Source organism: Martes martes (assembly GCF_963455335.1).
Source record: "Martes martes genome assembly, chromosome: 1".
Lineage (NCBI taxonomy): Eukaryota > Metazoa > Chordata > Mammalia > Carnivora > Mustelidae > Martes > Martes martes.
The window spans coordinates 117586222-117599027 of NC_137888.1; the positions used below are offsets into that span (position 1 = coordinate 117586222).

General features: G+C 35.7%; 1 protein-coding gene across 4 annotated transcripts in view; it reads left to right on the forward strand.

Annotated features, from left to right (window-relative positions):
- Window positions 1-12806, forward strand: part of ZNF148 (zinc finger protein 148) — a 117522-nt gene that overhangs the window by 67823 nt on the left and 36893 nt on the right. For all 4 annotated transcript variants that reach the window (XM_080799877.1, XM_080799880.1, XM_080799878.1 and 1 more), the window contains one exon: window positions 8652-8777. In XM_080799877.1, coding sequence (XP_080656003.1) covers window positions 8652-8777 — 126 coding nt within the window. The remainder of the gene's footprint in view (window positions 1-8651; window positions 8778-12806) is intronic.

Consider the following 12806-nt stretch of genomic DNA (forward strand, 5'->3'; position numbering starts at 1 on the left):
CTGCCAGTTTTCCCCAGTATAAGGTCGCTATTTTTCCCTTTGTAATTAAGATATCTTTGAGTCTGTTTAAATACTTGATTTCTCCTCAAATTTCTACCTACTGGTTTTAGCATTCATTAGTGGACCCTGCGAGTTGTAGTTAATGTGGTGTTTACCTAATTGTGATTTTGTATTTTTCTCCTTCTTGCTGTATTTATGTTAATCGCAGCTGTCTCTTCTTCTGTATTATTTTTTCCAGTTACTTCAGTTTTTCTCAGCATGGGTATTCATTTTATTCTGTGAGTTCCAATCCAGTAATGTCATTACTTTGTTGCTCAAGTTGTTCAGCTGTGCTGGTTAAGAGCTCCTCCAGACTGGTTCTTGTGTCCTTTGGACACATGCTCATCCTTTTTCTGGCTCTTTAGTTTCTGGTACCACAGGATGTTGCAAGGTCATCTTATATTTTTCCCTGGACCAAGTTCTGGAATCAGTCACTTCTCCAAGGAGCCCCAGTTCCTCTTATTTGGATAATGGTGTTTAGAACCTAAGTTCTAGGCGCTAAGTGTGTTAGATATCGTTGCTCCTTTGTAATCTCAGTAGAGTGAGCCAGGAAATATATGTATGTCTGCTAACTCATACATGCACACTCATCTGTACTCATTTCTTTATGTTGGTGGAGTCCGGGTACCTATTAAAAGAGAGTGAATGGAGAAGAGGAAGGGAACACAAAATGTAGTTAAGATGTGTCTATGTCAGCAGCTCTCAAAATTTCTGGTCTTACAACCCTTTTGCTCTTAAAAAATTGTGAATGCTCCTAATAACTCTTGCTTATGTTGGTTATATAGATCTTTATTTACCATTTTAGAAATTGAAAATTTTATTTATTAATTTGTAAATAACAAATTGCATTGCAAGTTAACATAGAATATACCTTTAAAAAATAATATTGGGAAATTGTCCACTAACTGGTACCCACCAATGGTGGTATTTTTCTGCCTTTTAAACAAGAGGTTTTCTTTTTTCATTTTTTTGTTGAAACATAGTTGGCACACAATCTCACATTGTGTACCATTGATTCAGGTGTACAGCATAGTGATTCTCGACAGCTCTGTGTATTATGGTGTGTTTACCACAAGTGTAGCTTGTGGTATAACCATATGTAATACCATGCAATGCTGTTACAATACCACTGACTATAATCGCTATGCTGTATCTTCTATTCCTGTTACTAATTCATTCCATAACTGAAAGCCTGTACTTCCCACTCCTCTTCACCTGTTCTGCCCCTCCCCCCTCCGCCATTTCTGCTGGCAGTCACCAGCTTGTCTCTGTATTTGTGGATCTGTTTCTTCCTTTTTTGTTTTGTTTGTACGTTTGTTTCTTAGATTCCACACAGAATTGAAATTATATGGTATTTTTCTTTTTCTGTCTGATTTATTTCACTTAGCATAATATCCCATAGGTCTGTCTATGTTGCAAATGGCACGATCTCATTCTTCCTTTATGGCTGAGTAATACTCCATTATGCATGCATGTGGCACATGGCTATTTATCCAGCCATTGGACATTTCCATATGGTTGCTTCCATATGTTGGCTATTATAAATAATGCTGCAGTAAATATAGGGGTGTATATATCTTTTCAAATTAATGTTTTTGCTTCCTTTGGGTAAATAGCCAGGAGTGGAATTATGGATTGTAGGATATTTCAGTTTTTAATTTTTTGAAGAACCTCCATACTCTTTTTCACAGTGGCTGCACCAATTCGGATTCCACTGACACTGCATGAGGGTTTCTTTTTCGCCACATCCTGACAACCCTGGTTATTTCTTTTCTTTTGCTTCTAGCCAGTTCGTTAGCTATGAGATGATACTTCTTTTTTCTTTTTTTTCATTGTGGTTTTGATTTGCATTTTTCTGATGATTAAGGAGCACCTTTTTGTGTCTTTTGACCCTCTGTATGTCTTCATTGGAAAAACATTTATTCACGTCCTTCACCACTTTTTAATTGGATCATTTGTGGGGTTTTTTGGTTTGTTTTGTTTTTGGTATTGAGTCATGTAAGTTCTTTATATACTTTGGGTTTTAGTCCCTTGTCAGATATATCTTGTGCAGGTGTCTTCTCCCTTCAGTAGGTTGCCTTTTCATTTTGTTGATGATTTCTTTTTTGCTGTGCAAAAGCTTTTTATTTTGATGTAATCCTTATAGTTTACTTTTGCTTTTGTCCTTGCCTGTGGAGATATATCTAGAAAAATGTTTCTCCGGCCAGCTGATGGCAAAGAGGTTACTGCCTGTGTTTTTGTTTGGGGGTTTTATAGTATTAGCTTTTACATTTAGGTCTTTAATCCATTTTGAATTTATTTTTGTGTATGGTGTAAGAAAATGGTCCAGTTTCATTCTTTCGCATGTAGCTGCCTAGTTTTCCCAGCACTATTTATTAGACTGTCTTTTCCCCTTTGCATGTTCTTGCCTCCTTTGTCATAGATCAATTAACCATATAATTGTGGCTTTATTTCTGGAGTCTCTTTTCTGTTCCACTGATCTGTGTGTCTCTTTTTGTGCCAGAACCGTACTGTTTTAATTACTGTAGCTTAGTAGTATATCTTGAAATTTGGGATTGTGATACCGCTGGGTTTGTTCTGCTTTCTCAAGATTGCTTTTGGTACGTGGGGTCTTTTTGGTTCCCTATACCTTTCAGTGTTATATATTCTAGTTCTTTGAAAAATAACATATAACATTTTTAATGAAACAAAACCTTGTTTTCTAAAATGAAAAACTTAGAGAGACTTTGTTTTACAGTTTTATTAATATGCATATTACCTGGCTTATTATAACTGGATTCTCATATTTGCTAATACATTCACTCTGTAGTGATATCACATGTTAGCTTCTGAAAAATGCCACTATGTATTCATGAGAGGAGAGTGGAAAAAGAACTGGTATGATTATGGAAGTATTTCTGATCTCATGGACAACCCGAAAGGGTGTCAGGGACCTTCAGGAGTCCCTGGACCACACTTTGAGAACCACTGATAAAGATTTACTGAAATTCTTACAAAATGAAGATATATATATATATATATATATATATACACATAGAGAGAGAGAGAGAGAGAGAGAGAGATATGTCTCTCTCTATATATATATATATTAATTAGAAGGATAGATTCAGAAAACTTCCATGAGGACTAGGAGAGAACTTAAGTCATGATTTTATGGAAGTTGAAAGAATGGAATGTCCATGTAGAATGGGGGAAGTCAGCACTGTCTCAGGTAGGAAAACTTGTTTGAGCACTTCATCTACTTTGTCTTATAGTTATCTAATTTATTAAGTTGCTAGCATTGCAGCCCAAATGCACATTTATCATAAGAAATATAGAGGAACAGACTAGAACATTTGCTGTGAACTATGGATCCCTGAGCCCTTCAAAATCAAAAGATCACTGTGGACCTTGTCAAATCCTGACAAATGTAGCTCCATTCAAAATTTTGAATGCAATCATGGGTCAGGCAGAAGGGAAGGTTATAGTTCGTGAATCACACAAAGGGCCTATTCCATCAGTGTGCTGCTTCCTCTCCTTGCCCTATTCTGTGACTTGGCGAGCTTAGAATTAGAACTATTCCTATTGATCAGTTACATTTAACTGTTCTTGCCAAAACTATCCTGTGAACGCGCGCGCGCGTGCACACACACACACACACACACACTCACTCACTAACTCACTCTCTTTCTCTTGGTCTTAACTTTCTCTATTCCAGATTCTAGGAGTATTCTTCTGTATAGCTAACATTCTTTCCTTAGGCAGTATGTTTACAGTACAGTTAATTTGTTATATCTTTATTTTTATATTCATTCACTTGTTATATTTACAGTCACCTTGATTTTGTTACCTAGATGCAATACTTTGAAACAATTCCCTTATAGTGATAAACAGATCCTTTTTACATGGCTGTGTATTACTTTTACTCTCAGGAATAACCATTTCTCTAAATTTGGGGGCAGTTATTTTGTTGCTATTCTTTTTTTAAAAGATTTTATTTGTTTATTTATTTGACAGAGAGAGAGAGAGAGAGAGATCACAAGTATGCAGAGAGAAAGAGAGGAGGAAGCAGGCTCCCTGCTAAGCAGAGAACCGATTCGGGGCTCGATCCCAGGACCCTGGGATCATGACCTGAGCCGAAGGCAGAGGCTTTAACTCACTGAGCCTCCCAGACGCCCCGTGTCGGTATTCTTATCACAGATTACTCATTGTAAAAATTTGGCCATAAGAAGAAGGAAATTGTTAGAAAAATTGTGGTTCATGAGAAATGATTTTATAGAGGAAATATAAGTGTGCTTTTAGGCAGAGAAGATGTAGCTGGTAGAATAAGGAAGATTATTTTAGAAAGGCAGTGAAACAGCAGAGCCGTGGAGATAGGAATTGAGTCAGTAGCACAGAGTACAGAGGAAATTGAAAATTGAAAGGAACATATGGCTCCAGAAATAAAGAGGAGAGGTGGTAAGGAGAGCTACTCCTGCCAAGTGACCTAGGTCTTTTCTGTAAAGTCAATCATAGAGAATCTTGAAATCTGAGCTGGAGAGAGTATAATTGATACCGGGGGCAACAAGGAGCTCTTGTAGATTCCTCACTGGGGAGATGACAGGAAAACCAGTTTTGTTTTGTTTTTTTAAGATTTTATTTGAGAGGGGAAGAGAGAGAAGTGCACGCGTGTGTGCACAGTGCACAGGAACAATGGGGATGGGACAGAGGGAGAAGCAGACTCCCCGCTGAGCAGGGATTCCCAATGCAGGACTCAGACCCAGGACCCTGAGATCATGACCTGAGTTGAAGGCAGACTGAGCTACCCAGGTGCCCCCCAAGACAGTTATATATTAATTTTTTCATGGGAGAACATATAAGGGAGATAATGTTGTAAGGCAGCAAGGTTGATAAAGTTAGAGTGAAATGGATGTTGCTGGGTATGAATGTAGAATACTGAGAATGAAGAAAAGGAAGAGTCTAAAATAAACCTTCTCACCTGAGAATTATGGGTAGAGGGTAGCCTAAAATGTGTAACCCAAATGAAATATTTATTGCACACTGTATCTGGCAAATTTATTTTAGCACATTTCACATTTGTTATATCACTTATTAACATTATTGAGTCTGGAAGAAAGAAGTTGGGAAGGGTAGCAGGGTTGGAAGGCAAAAATAAAAGGGGGATATATATAATAAACGTGCAGCTCTGGTTAAGTCTCTGATTCATGAAGCCTTTTGCGGTTACTTCCAATCTCATTAATTTTCCTTTTGATTCCTGCCCTTATTCTCTCTGCCTAATATGTACAATCTTGAATTGCTAGGTAGTTTTGTTGTTGTTGTTACGCATCAGAACTCCCCGTGTACATTTTTAAGGCCTTTGAAATGGGGACCTTATATTTAGAATGAATTCTCGGTATCTAGAATTGTGCTCTGTACATATGAGAATTTTAGTGAATATAAAGCTTTTATTAAATTATTTTAGACTGAGTTTAGCACATTGCAGACACTTAGTAGCTGTTGCATGAATAAATGAGTAAAGCTATTATGGGAAATACCAAAGAAGAATATCTTACTGTGGATAATCAAGATAACAAGTACACGAAATAGTTAGATGTAAAAGTAGGATAGTTTGTTGTTATTTTTGGGCCAGAACTGAAATAAGTCTTGAAAGAGTCATTCTGGATTCTGGGCTCAAGTTACTAGTGATCATGGGAATTAAGAGAGGGGTATTTTTCAAGGTAGAGAGGCCTCTTTATATTTAAGGTCAGGAGAATGAAGTGAAAGAAAAAAATGAAGAAAACATCAGGATAATTAAGAGATACATTTTAGAAGTAGCAAGAAAGAACCAGTTTGGGCTGTGGCCAGGGGTGAGGAGGTATGGCATTATAGGATTCTGTCTCTTCTAAAGGTGTTGGGTCAGAAGTTAGAGGAGGAGTATGGAAGGTAGATATGATATGGCAGTCTTGCTTGACAGTTTTACCTAATCTCAAAGTGAGAGATCTAGAGGGGGCTTCAGGTTTTAGATGGAGAAGAGCCTGGGTTTAGTCAGATCTTATGAAAGAAGGATAGTTAGGCTGATTGACAGTTTGATGGTATTTCTGGGTTAGTAGTGACAACAGCATTGAAATTCAGGTCTCAAATGTAGGCAGCTCCATGCTGGCCATGGAGCCCACTTTATAAAAAAACTGAAAAAAAAATTTTTTTTTTTTGAGAGTACAGTTGTCTTCTTAAAACCAAAGGAGACTTAAGTTTTCTCAGACTTTTTTGCAATTCATTCTTTCTAGCTGACTTATTACCATACCTGTCTATCTCTTTATGGTTTTGAGTTACCTTCATCTTTTCTAAGCACCTTAGGCTGGATCTGTGTACTTTAGTGCGTGGTTATGTTATATATAGAGGAGTTTAATTTATTCCATTTATGGGTAATAAGCTTGTTCGTGCATTCTAAAAATGTAACTTCCTGTGTGCCTGACATTCACAATGTTTTGATTCTTGATACTTCCAGGTTTGAGGCTGGGCTTTCATATGTTAAAAGTGTGCCTTATATTTGAGAATGCTAGTACAAATACTTCTTTCCAGGGATGTTTGGGTGGCTCAGTCGTTAATTATCCCCCTATGCCTTGGGTCATGATCCCAGGGTCCTGGGATTGAGTCCCACATTAGGCTCCATGCTCGGCAGGGAGCCTGCTTCTCCCTCTGCCTGCTGCTCCCCCTGCTTGTGTGCTCTCTTTCTGACAAATAAATAAATCTTTAAAAAAAACCACTTTCCATATATATGGAAATAACTGAAAGGTTTAGATACATTTGTTAATCTTTTTCAGTGTTTATACATAAAGGCTCTTCCTTGGTTTGTGAATATCTGCTAATTGCAGAATTTATTTGTGAATTTGTCTTATACTCTACTTGGCACTTTTGCTAAAAATAATTCCTCTGTTTCCTACTGCTGCATGTTACATTTTCATGGTTTCTTTGCAATTTAGAAGCTAATGGAAATATTGGAACTACTTTTTGGTGCCCCTGCAAAATGGGACAGAGCAATTCAGCAGCTGCTTATTACATAGTCTGTAATCATCTCTTCTGTCTCACACCCAACCCAAATTTTTATATTTCAGTACACATCACTTCAGAGGTGGCAACATGTCTGTATTCCAAAGCCTTGGTGGTGGTGATTTTACCATTTTATTTTATGTCCCAAGTAATGATACCAAAAGAAGCCATGGGAAGGTTCGCTAGTATTACTCTATAACCTGATAGAATTATTAGCCCAATAATTATTTACGTCCTGTTTTTGTGCCAAGGTTCTTCTTGATTTGTGATTCTTAAAATGTTTACATTTCAGGAAGTTATGAGAGCTTCCAGTTCCTTATTTTGTCAGCCTGAAATCCCTGCCTTATGTTCCATTTTCCTCATGAACCCTTTCTACACAGCTGTCTTCCAACTTTACACTGTGAATCTATAAGATGTTTATAATGTTTTGCACCATTTTTTTAGTGTGTGTTTTGAAAAATGTAGCCACTCGTACATGGTACTTCCTGGATTGCTTTTAAGGAGTTATTTATTTATTTTAGCTTCTATTTATTGAACAGAGATTTGTTTCTCACAGTTCTGGAGGCCGGAAGTCTAGGGTCAGGGTGCCAGCATGGTAAGGTGAGGGCCCTCTTCTAGTTGCAGACTTCTTGTGTCCTTACGTGGTGGAAAGGTTGAGGATGTTTAATGTGGTTCATAGCCTATTGAGTTGAAAGGTTTTTTAATTTTAAGATTCTTGTGTTTTCATTTCAAGGATAGATGGAAAATGTAGTATGAAAGAGCAGATGACTAAGTATGATCAATTGTGATTAGAATTGGCATCACCGTTAGTGATGTAAGAACCTTCGTGCGTTTCTGTTTTTTGTTTCTTTTCTTTTTTTAGGACAAGCATCTCTTTTCTTATCTGTGAAAACAGAGAACTGAAGATGGGATAACATTTTTGTAGTTTTTATTTGTTGTGTCGTTAGTATCTTGCCTTGTGCATAACAGTGGCCCAGAACCATATCCAGTTCTATAAACATCTTTATTTGATGATGATTTGATGTATAGGCCAGGAAAGTACAGGCTAAGCTAAGATATTGTCAGAGTGTTGAGTTTAAATTTTCATTGTTTGTCTTACCTTTCTTCTAACGTGTTTACCTTTTAGAATTTTGTGTTGCTTCGTATTTTATAAATGGCAGCAAAGCCTACTGTGAAGTCTGAATACCTTTTATTCCCCCCAGTATTTGACTGATTTTTCAAATTTAAACCTCCTTTTGTGCTTTTAACTTCAGCATCAGTTTCCTTAACTGTGGGAGTGAAATTGATCTTACTTTGTCCTGACTTCTACTTTATTCTTTGGTCTTAAAATCCTTTCCCATGATATCTTCAATCTTCTTTTCCAGGTAGATTTTTGTAAAATCTTAGTCTATTTCTTAGTTTATATACTCTTGACTCTTATTACTCTATTGCCTGTTAATGAACTCTTCCAACATACTATTGCACACACACACACACACACACACACACACACACACAATTATTTTGGAAGCATCTATATGTAGGTTTAGCAAAGAATTAAACATGCAGTGGCTTTGTCATAATGGACTTTTTGTTTATTTCTAAAATTGGCTTTTTTGTTTTAACAGATAAGTGTAAAGCAGGAAATTACTTTTACTGATGTATCTGAGCAACTGATGAGAGACAAAAAACAAATCAGAGAGCCAGTAGACTTACAGAAAAAGAAGAAACGGAAACAACGTTCTCCTGCAAAAGTAAGAGAATATATTAAGGCGGTGGTCCCTAACCTCCTAATCCCAAACTTTTGGTTAATCTTATGGGCAGGAACCTGGCTGGACCATAAAGCAAACATTAAAAATCTCATGTGGCATAGTGAAGTTGGAATGTTGTATCAGAATCTCCAGGAGGATGGGATACATGTCTGCATGGAGGTGGTGGGCCATTGGTTTTAATTGTTCCACTTTTTTTTACCATCTCTTTTTTCTAAAAACAAACTTTTCTTTTCCCACGTGTCTCTTTTCTGCCCTTGCTTCTCATTCATATTAGTTTTATTTATTTTAATATTACGATTTCAAGAAAATTCAGCACCAGTTATTCATCAGGGAAAGGTTGTTGGATACCTGTGCTAGAATGTAAGCTCCATGAGGGCAGGGATTATGTTATTCACAGTTATATCCCAAGAGCCTGGAATGGTAGGCATAATTGGCCCTTAATAAATACTTGATGGGTGAATGAATAGATTAGTAAATAAGTGACTTAGTAAATACTAGTAGTAATTGCCTGCTTTTTTCCTCTTCGGTATAGTAATAGTTGACTGTAGGCAGCATTTTGGTATTCCTACGACATCTCTGAATTCTGAGTGGTAGGTTTACATCTTTATAGTTATTTTTCATCTTTTGTTTTCCCTCATATAATGAAGAAGAATTTTTTTTAAGTCATAATATAACATGACCTTTTAATTTTGATGGCTCCTTATGTTTGCATTTGTGATTTAGATAATCATCATTATTTATATAATTTGTCTATTTTTGGACTCAGTGATGGGCTGGAGCCAGCTTGTATTGGCTTGCCAGAGTTTGCTAAGTTTACAGGAATTTTGCAAGCCAGTGCTAAAATCATTAGTAACTTAAAATTAGCCATAGTGAGAATATTTACACCTTGAATATCAACAAACACTTCCCACCACCTGACTCCTTATTCTGTTGGTAAACATTAACAACATACCACAGCTTTTGGCATATATATGTATACCTACTATAGAAAAAATTGAAAAATATAGAGACTATAATAACCCGTAGTCACATTGCCAGAGATAGCTAACATAATTTTCTGCCGTATTCCATTTCTGTATTCAAATTTGTGTACATAAATTGATTAAATGTCCTAATTTTTTAATAGTGTGTAAGCAGTTTTTACATTTAAAGTTATTAATGGTTTTTTAAAGATTTTAGATTTTACCAGCTGCATAATTTTATGATGTATCACATTATATTTGGTGATGGCTATGTTGTTGGAAGTTGTGTTATCTTTGCCTTCATTTTAAATCATCCTGCACTTAAATTGTGTGTAGATCTTCATGTGTTACTGAATCAGTCATCAGTCAAGAGGGCATGAATTGTTCAAAAGTGTTGATGAAGTGGCTCCTTCCGGAAATGTTGTACCAGTTACATTGTTACCTGTAGTGGACCTGAGGTGTGTCCTGTCTGTACTTTCAAGTGTGAGACTTCGTTTTTTGTAGCTTAAGATGGACATTTCATTATAGTTTAAATTTTAATTTCTTTAGTTAATGGCCATACTAAACTTTTTTTTCTCCCATAATTATTGGCATTTTATATTTCATGGTTTGTGAAATCCCTCCCTTCCTTACTCCTTCCCTTTGTTTTCTTGGGGTTATTTTTTTTTCTCAGTGACTTATGTTACTTTTTTGTTGTTGTTGTTTTACATTAATGAGTAAATCAAGTTTTTAGCATACAGAGCAATACACGGTTTGAGGAAAAATTAATTTATAGTATTGCAATAGTGATTATTACTTTGGGTTCACTGCTAATCTATGGAGAATAAAGTCTTTAAAAAAAACTGTATGTTCTACATTTTCCTTGATATTTTATTGCCATTTTTTTTTCTGGTACTATTCTTGAATATAATGTATCCTAAAATTCTGACTATAACTCAGATTATTATCTTCTAGTAGGGAGTTACTTGAAGTCTTTATTTGGTGCTATGTTCTAGGTGTTTCTAAGTGCATATCAGATTTTTAGAGGTTTAAAGCTATTTTCCTTGTCTAATTTGTAGATAAACTCATAATGTTTATGAATTAATTCTAATGCTTAGAATATTTTTAAGGGTATTATGTAAATTTATATCTGTATTGCTAGATGAAAGATTTGGCATATTTTAAGTATATTATGTAAGAATGTTTTGGGGAGGTCTTTTTAGGGAATTCCTAGGAGAATGAAATAACTAGAAATAATACATGGAAGATGAGGGGGTGAGAATAACAAAAACAATTATATTTAAACTGTCCTGACACATTAAATGTAACAGAGAATGGTTGTGACTGTGTTCTAACACTGGTCTGCAGTGTCCAGATGAATGGTTTTGGTTTCTGGCGTCTTAGAATTTGAGGCAGAACCACTGAGTTAATTTACATTTTCTCAAGTATGTTTTTAAAAATTTACACTTCATATTTTTCATTAAAGTAACTAGTTCTGTCTTTTTAGAAGAAGAGAAAGAAAAGCTTATCTCATTTATAAATCAATGTGTTGCTTGTTTTAAATTCCTTAAAAACAGTTCTACGTTTCATAAAGAATTAAAATTTACTATGTTTAGAAGACTCTACTGTCTCCCAAAATCATTCCTAGACCTTGAATTTTTCCATTATGAATATTTTGGGTGTGTGCCACCATTGTGTCATATTAGATTGGGGATCTGTACAGAAAATATAACTAACATGATAGACTTGTAGTTAAAATATTAGAGCTTACACATCCGTATACACATCCATGTGACTCCTTTCAAGAGCCGCTCTGTAGTGAGAAGTACTGTATTGTTATGTCATCATTAGTTGCCATGGATTTTAAGTAATAATTGCTTTCTAAGCCTTTATTGATATGGCAGAGGTAGATTTGAAACTTGAAAATTGCCAAAATACATTTGGCAACATAACTGAAGAAGAGGATAGTCAAGCTAGGGAATGTTAGCTAGGTGAAGGTATTTGGTGCTGTCATGGATTAAGCTGTTTTATGAAAGTAAATTTTTCTATATAATAAAATCTTTTTTTTTTTTTAAAGATTTTATTTATTTCTTTGACAGACAGATCACAAGTAGGCAGAGAGGCAGGCAGAAAGAGAAGGGAGGAAGCAGGCTCCCTGCTGAGCAGAGAGCCCGATGCAGGGGCTCTATCCCAGGATGCTGGGATCATGACCTGAGTCGAAGGCAGCAGCTTTAACCCACTGAGCCCCCCAGGCGCCCCTATAATAAAATCTTTTTAATGTCATTTAATTTAATTTTAACAACTTTGTTGGAAATCTTTAATGTGTTGTGTTCTTTTTAAATATAGTGCATTTGAATGATAATGTCTGGTCTAATGTCTGTGTTGATGATGTAAACATTTTTTAAAAAATTGTATGTATTATAATGAAGCCCTTTGGAAGGACTGAGATATTAGGGCTTTCCCCACCTCTTAACCCTGAAAACTCCTGACTGGTAGACTTTAAATGGTTTTTTTTTATGCTTATAGTTGCTTCATTGTCTCATCCTTAATGACATGCTATTCTTTTTTACATTGCTATACTTAGTTCCATTGCCCCTTTGAATCTCGTTTTATTGTGAATGAGCACTGTGGATAGATAAAGTTATCAGAAATGTGTGAAAAGTTTTAGTAAACATAATTTATTCTCCGTGCATTCATGTCAGTGCATCTCCTCCTGGCTCTTACTAGAGTCACCTATAGGTCTTTTCCAGCTATAAATATCCAGGACCTATCCTTGGGGATTCTTATTGAGGGGATTTCCATTTATACTTTAAAAGAGTTCAGGGCAATTGTGATTTATGTTTATGCTTGAAAATCCAAAGTCTTAATACCAGAAACTTGTGGAATAAGAAGTAAGGAATGAGCTGTTACCACTTTACTTAGATACTGACTTGTTAAGTGAATTAGGAAGTAACACAGAGGTTTCCTTGAGGATTATTGAGTCAACATCAATGAACTCTAAGAATCTTTTTAAGAAAAATACGTATAACAATATTAATCCAGTATTGTGTACATTGTATAGGTCTTTTCA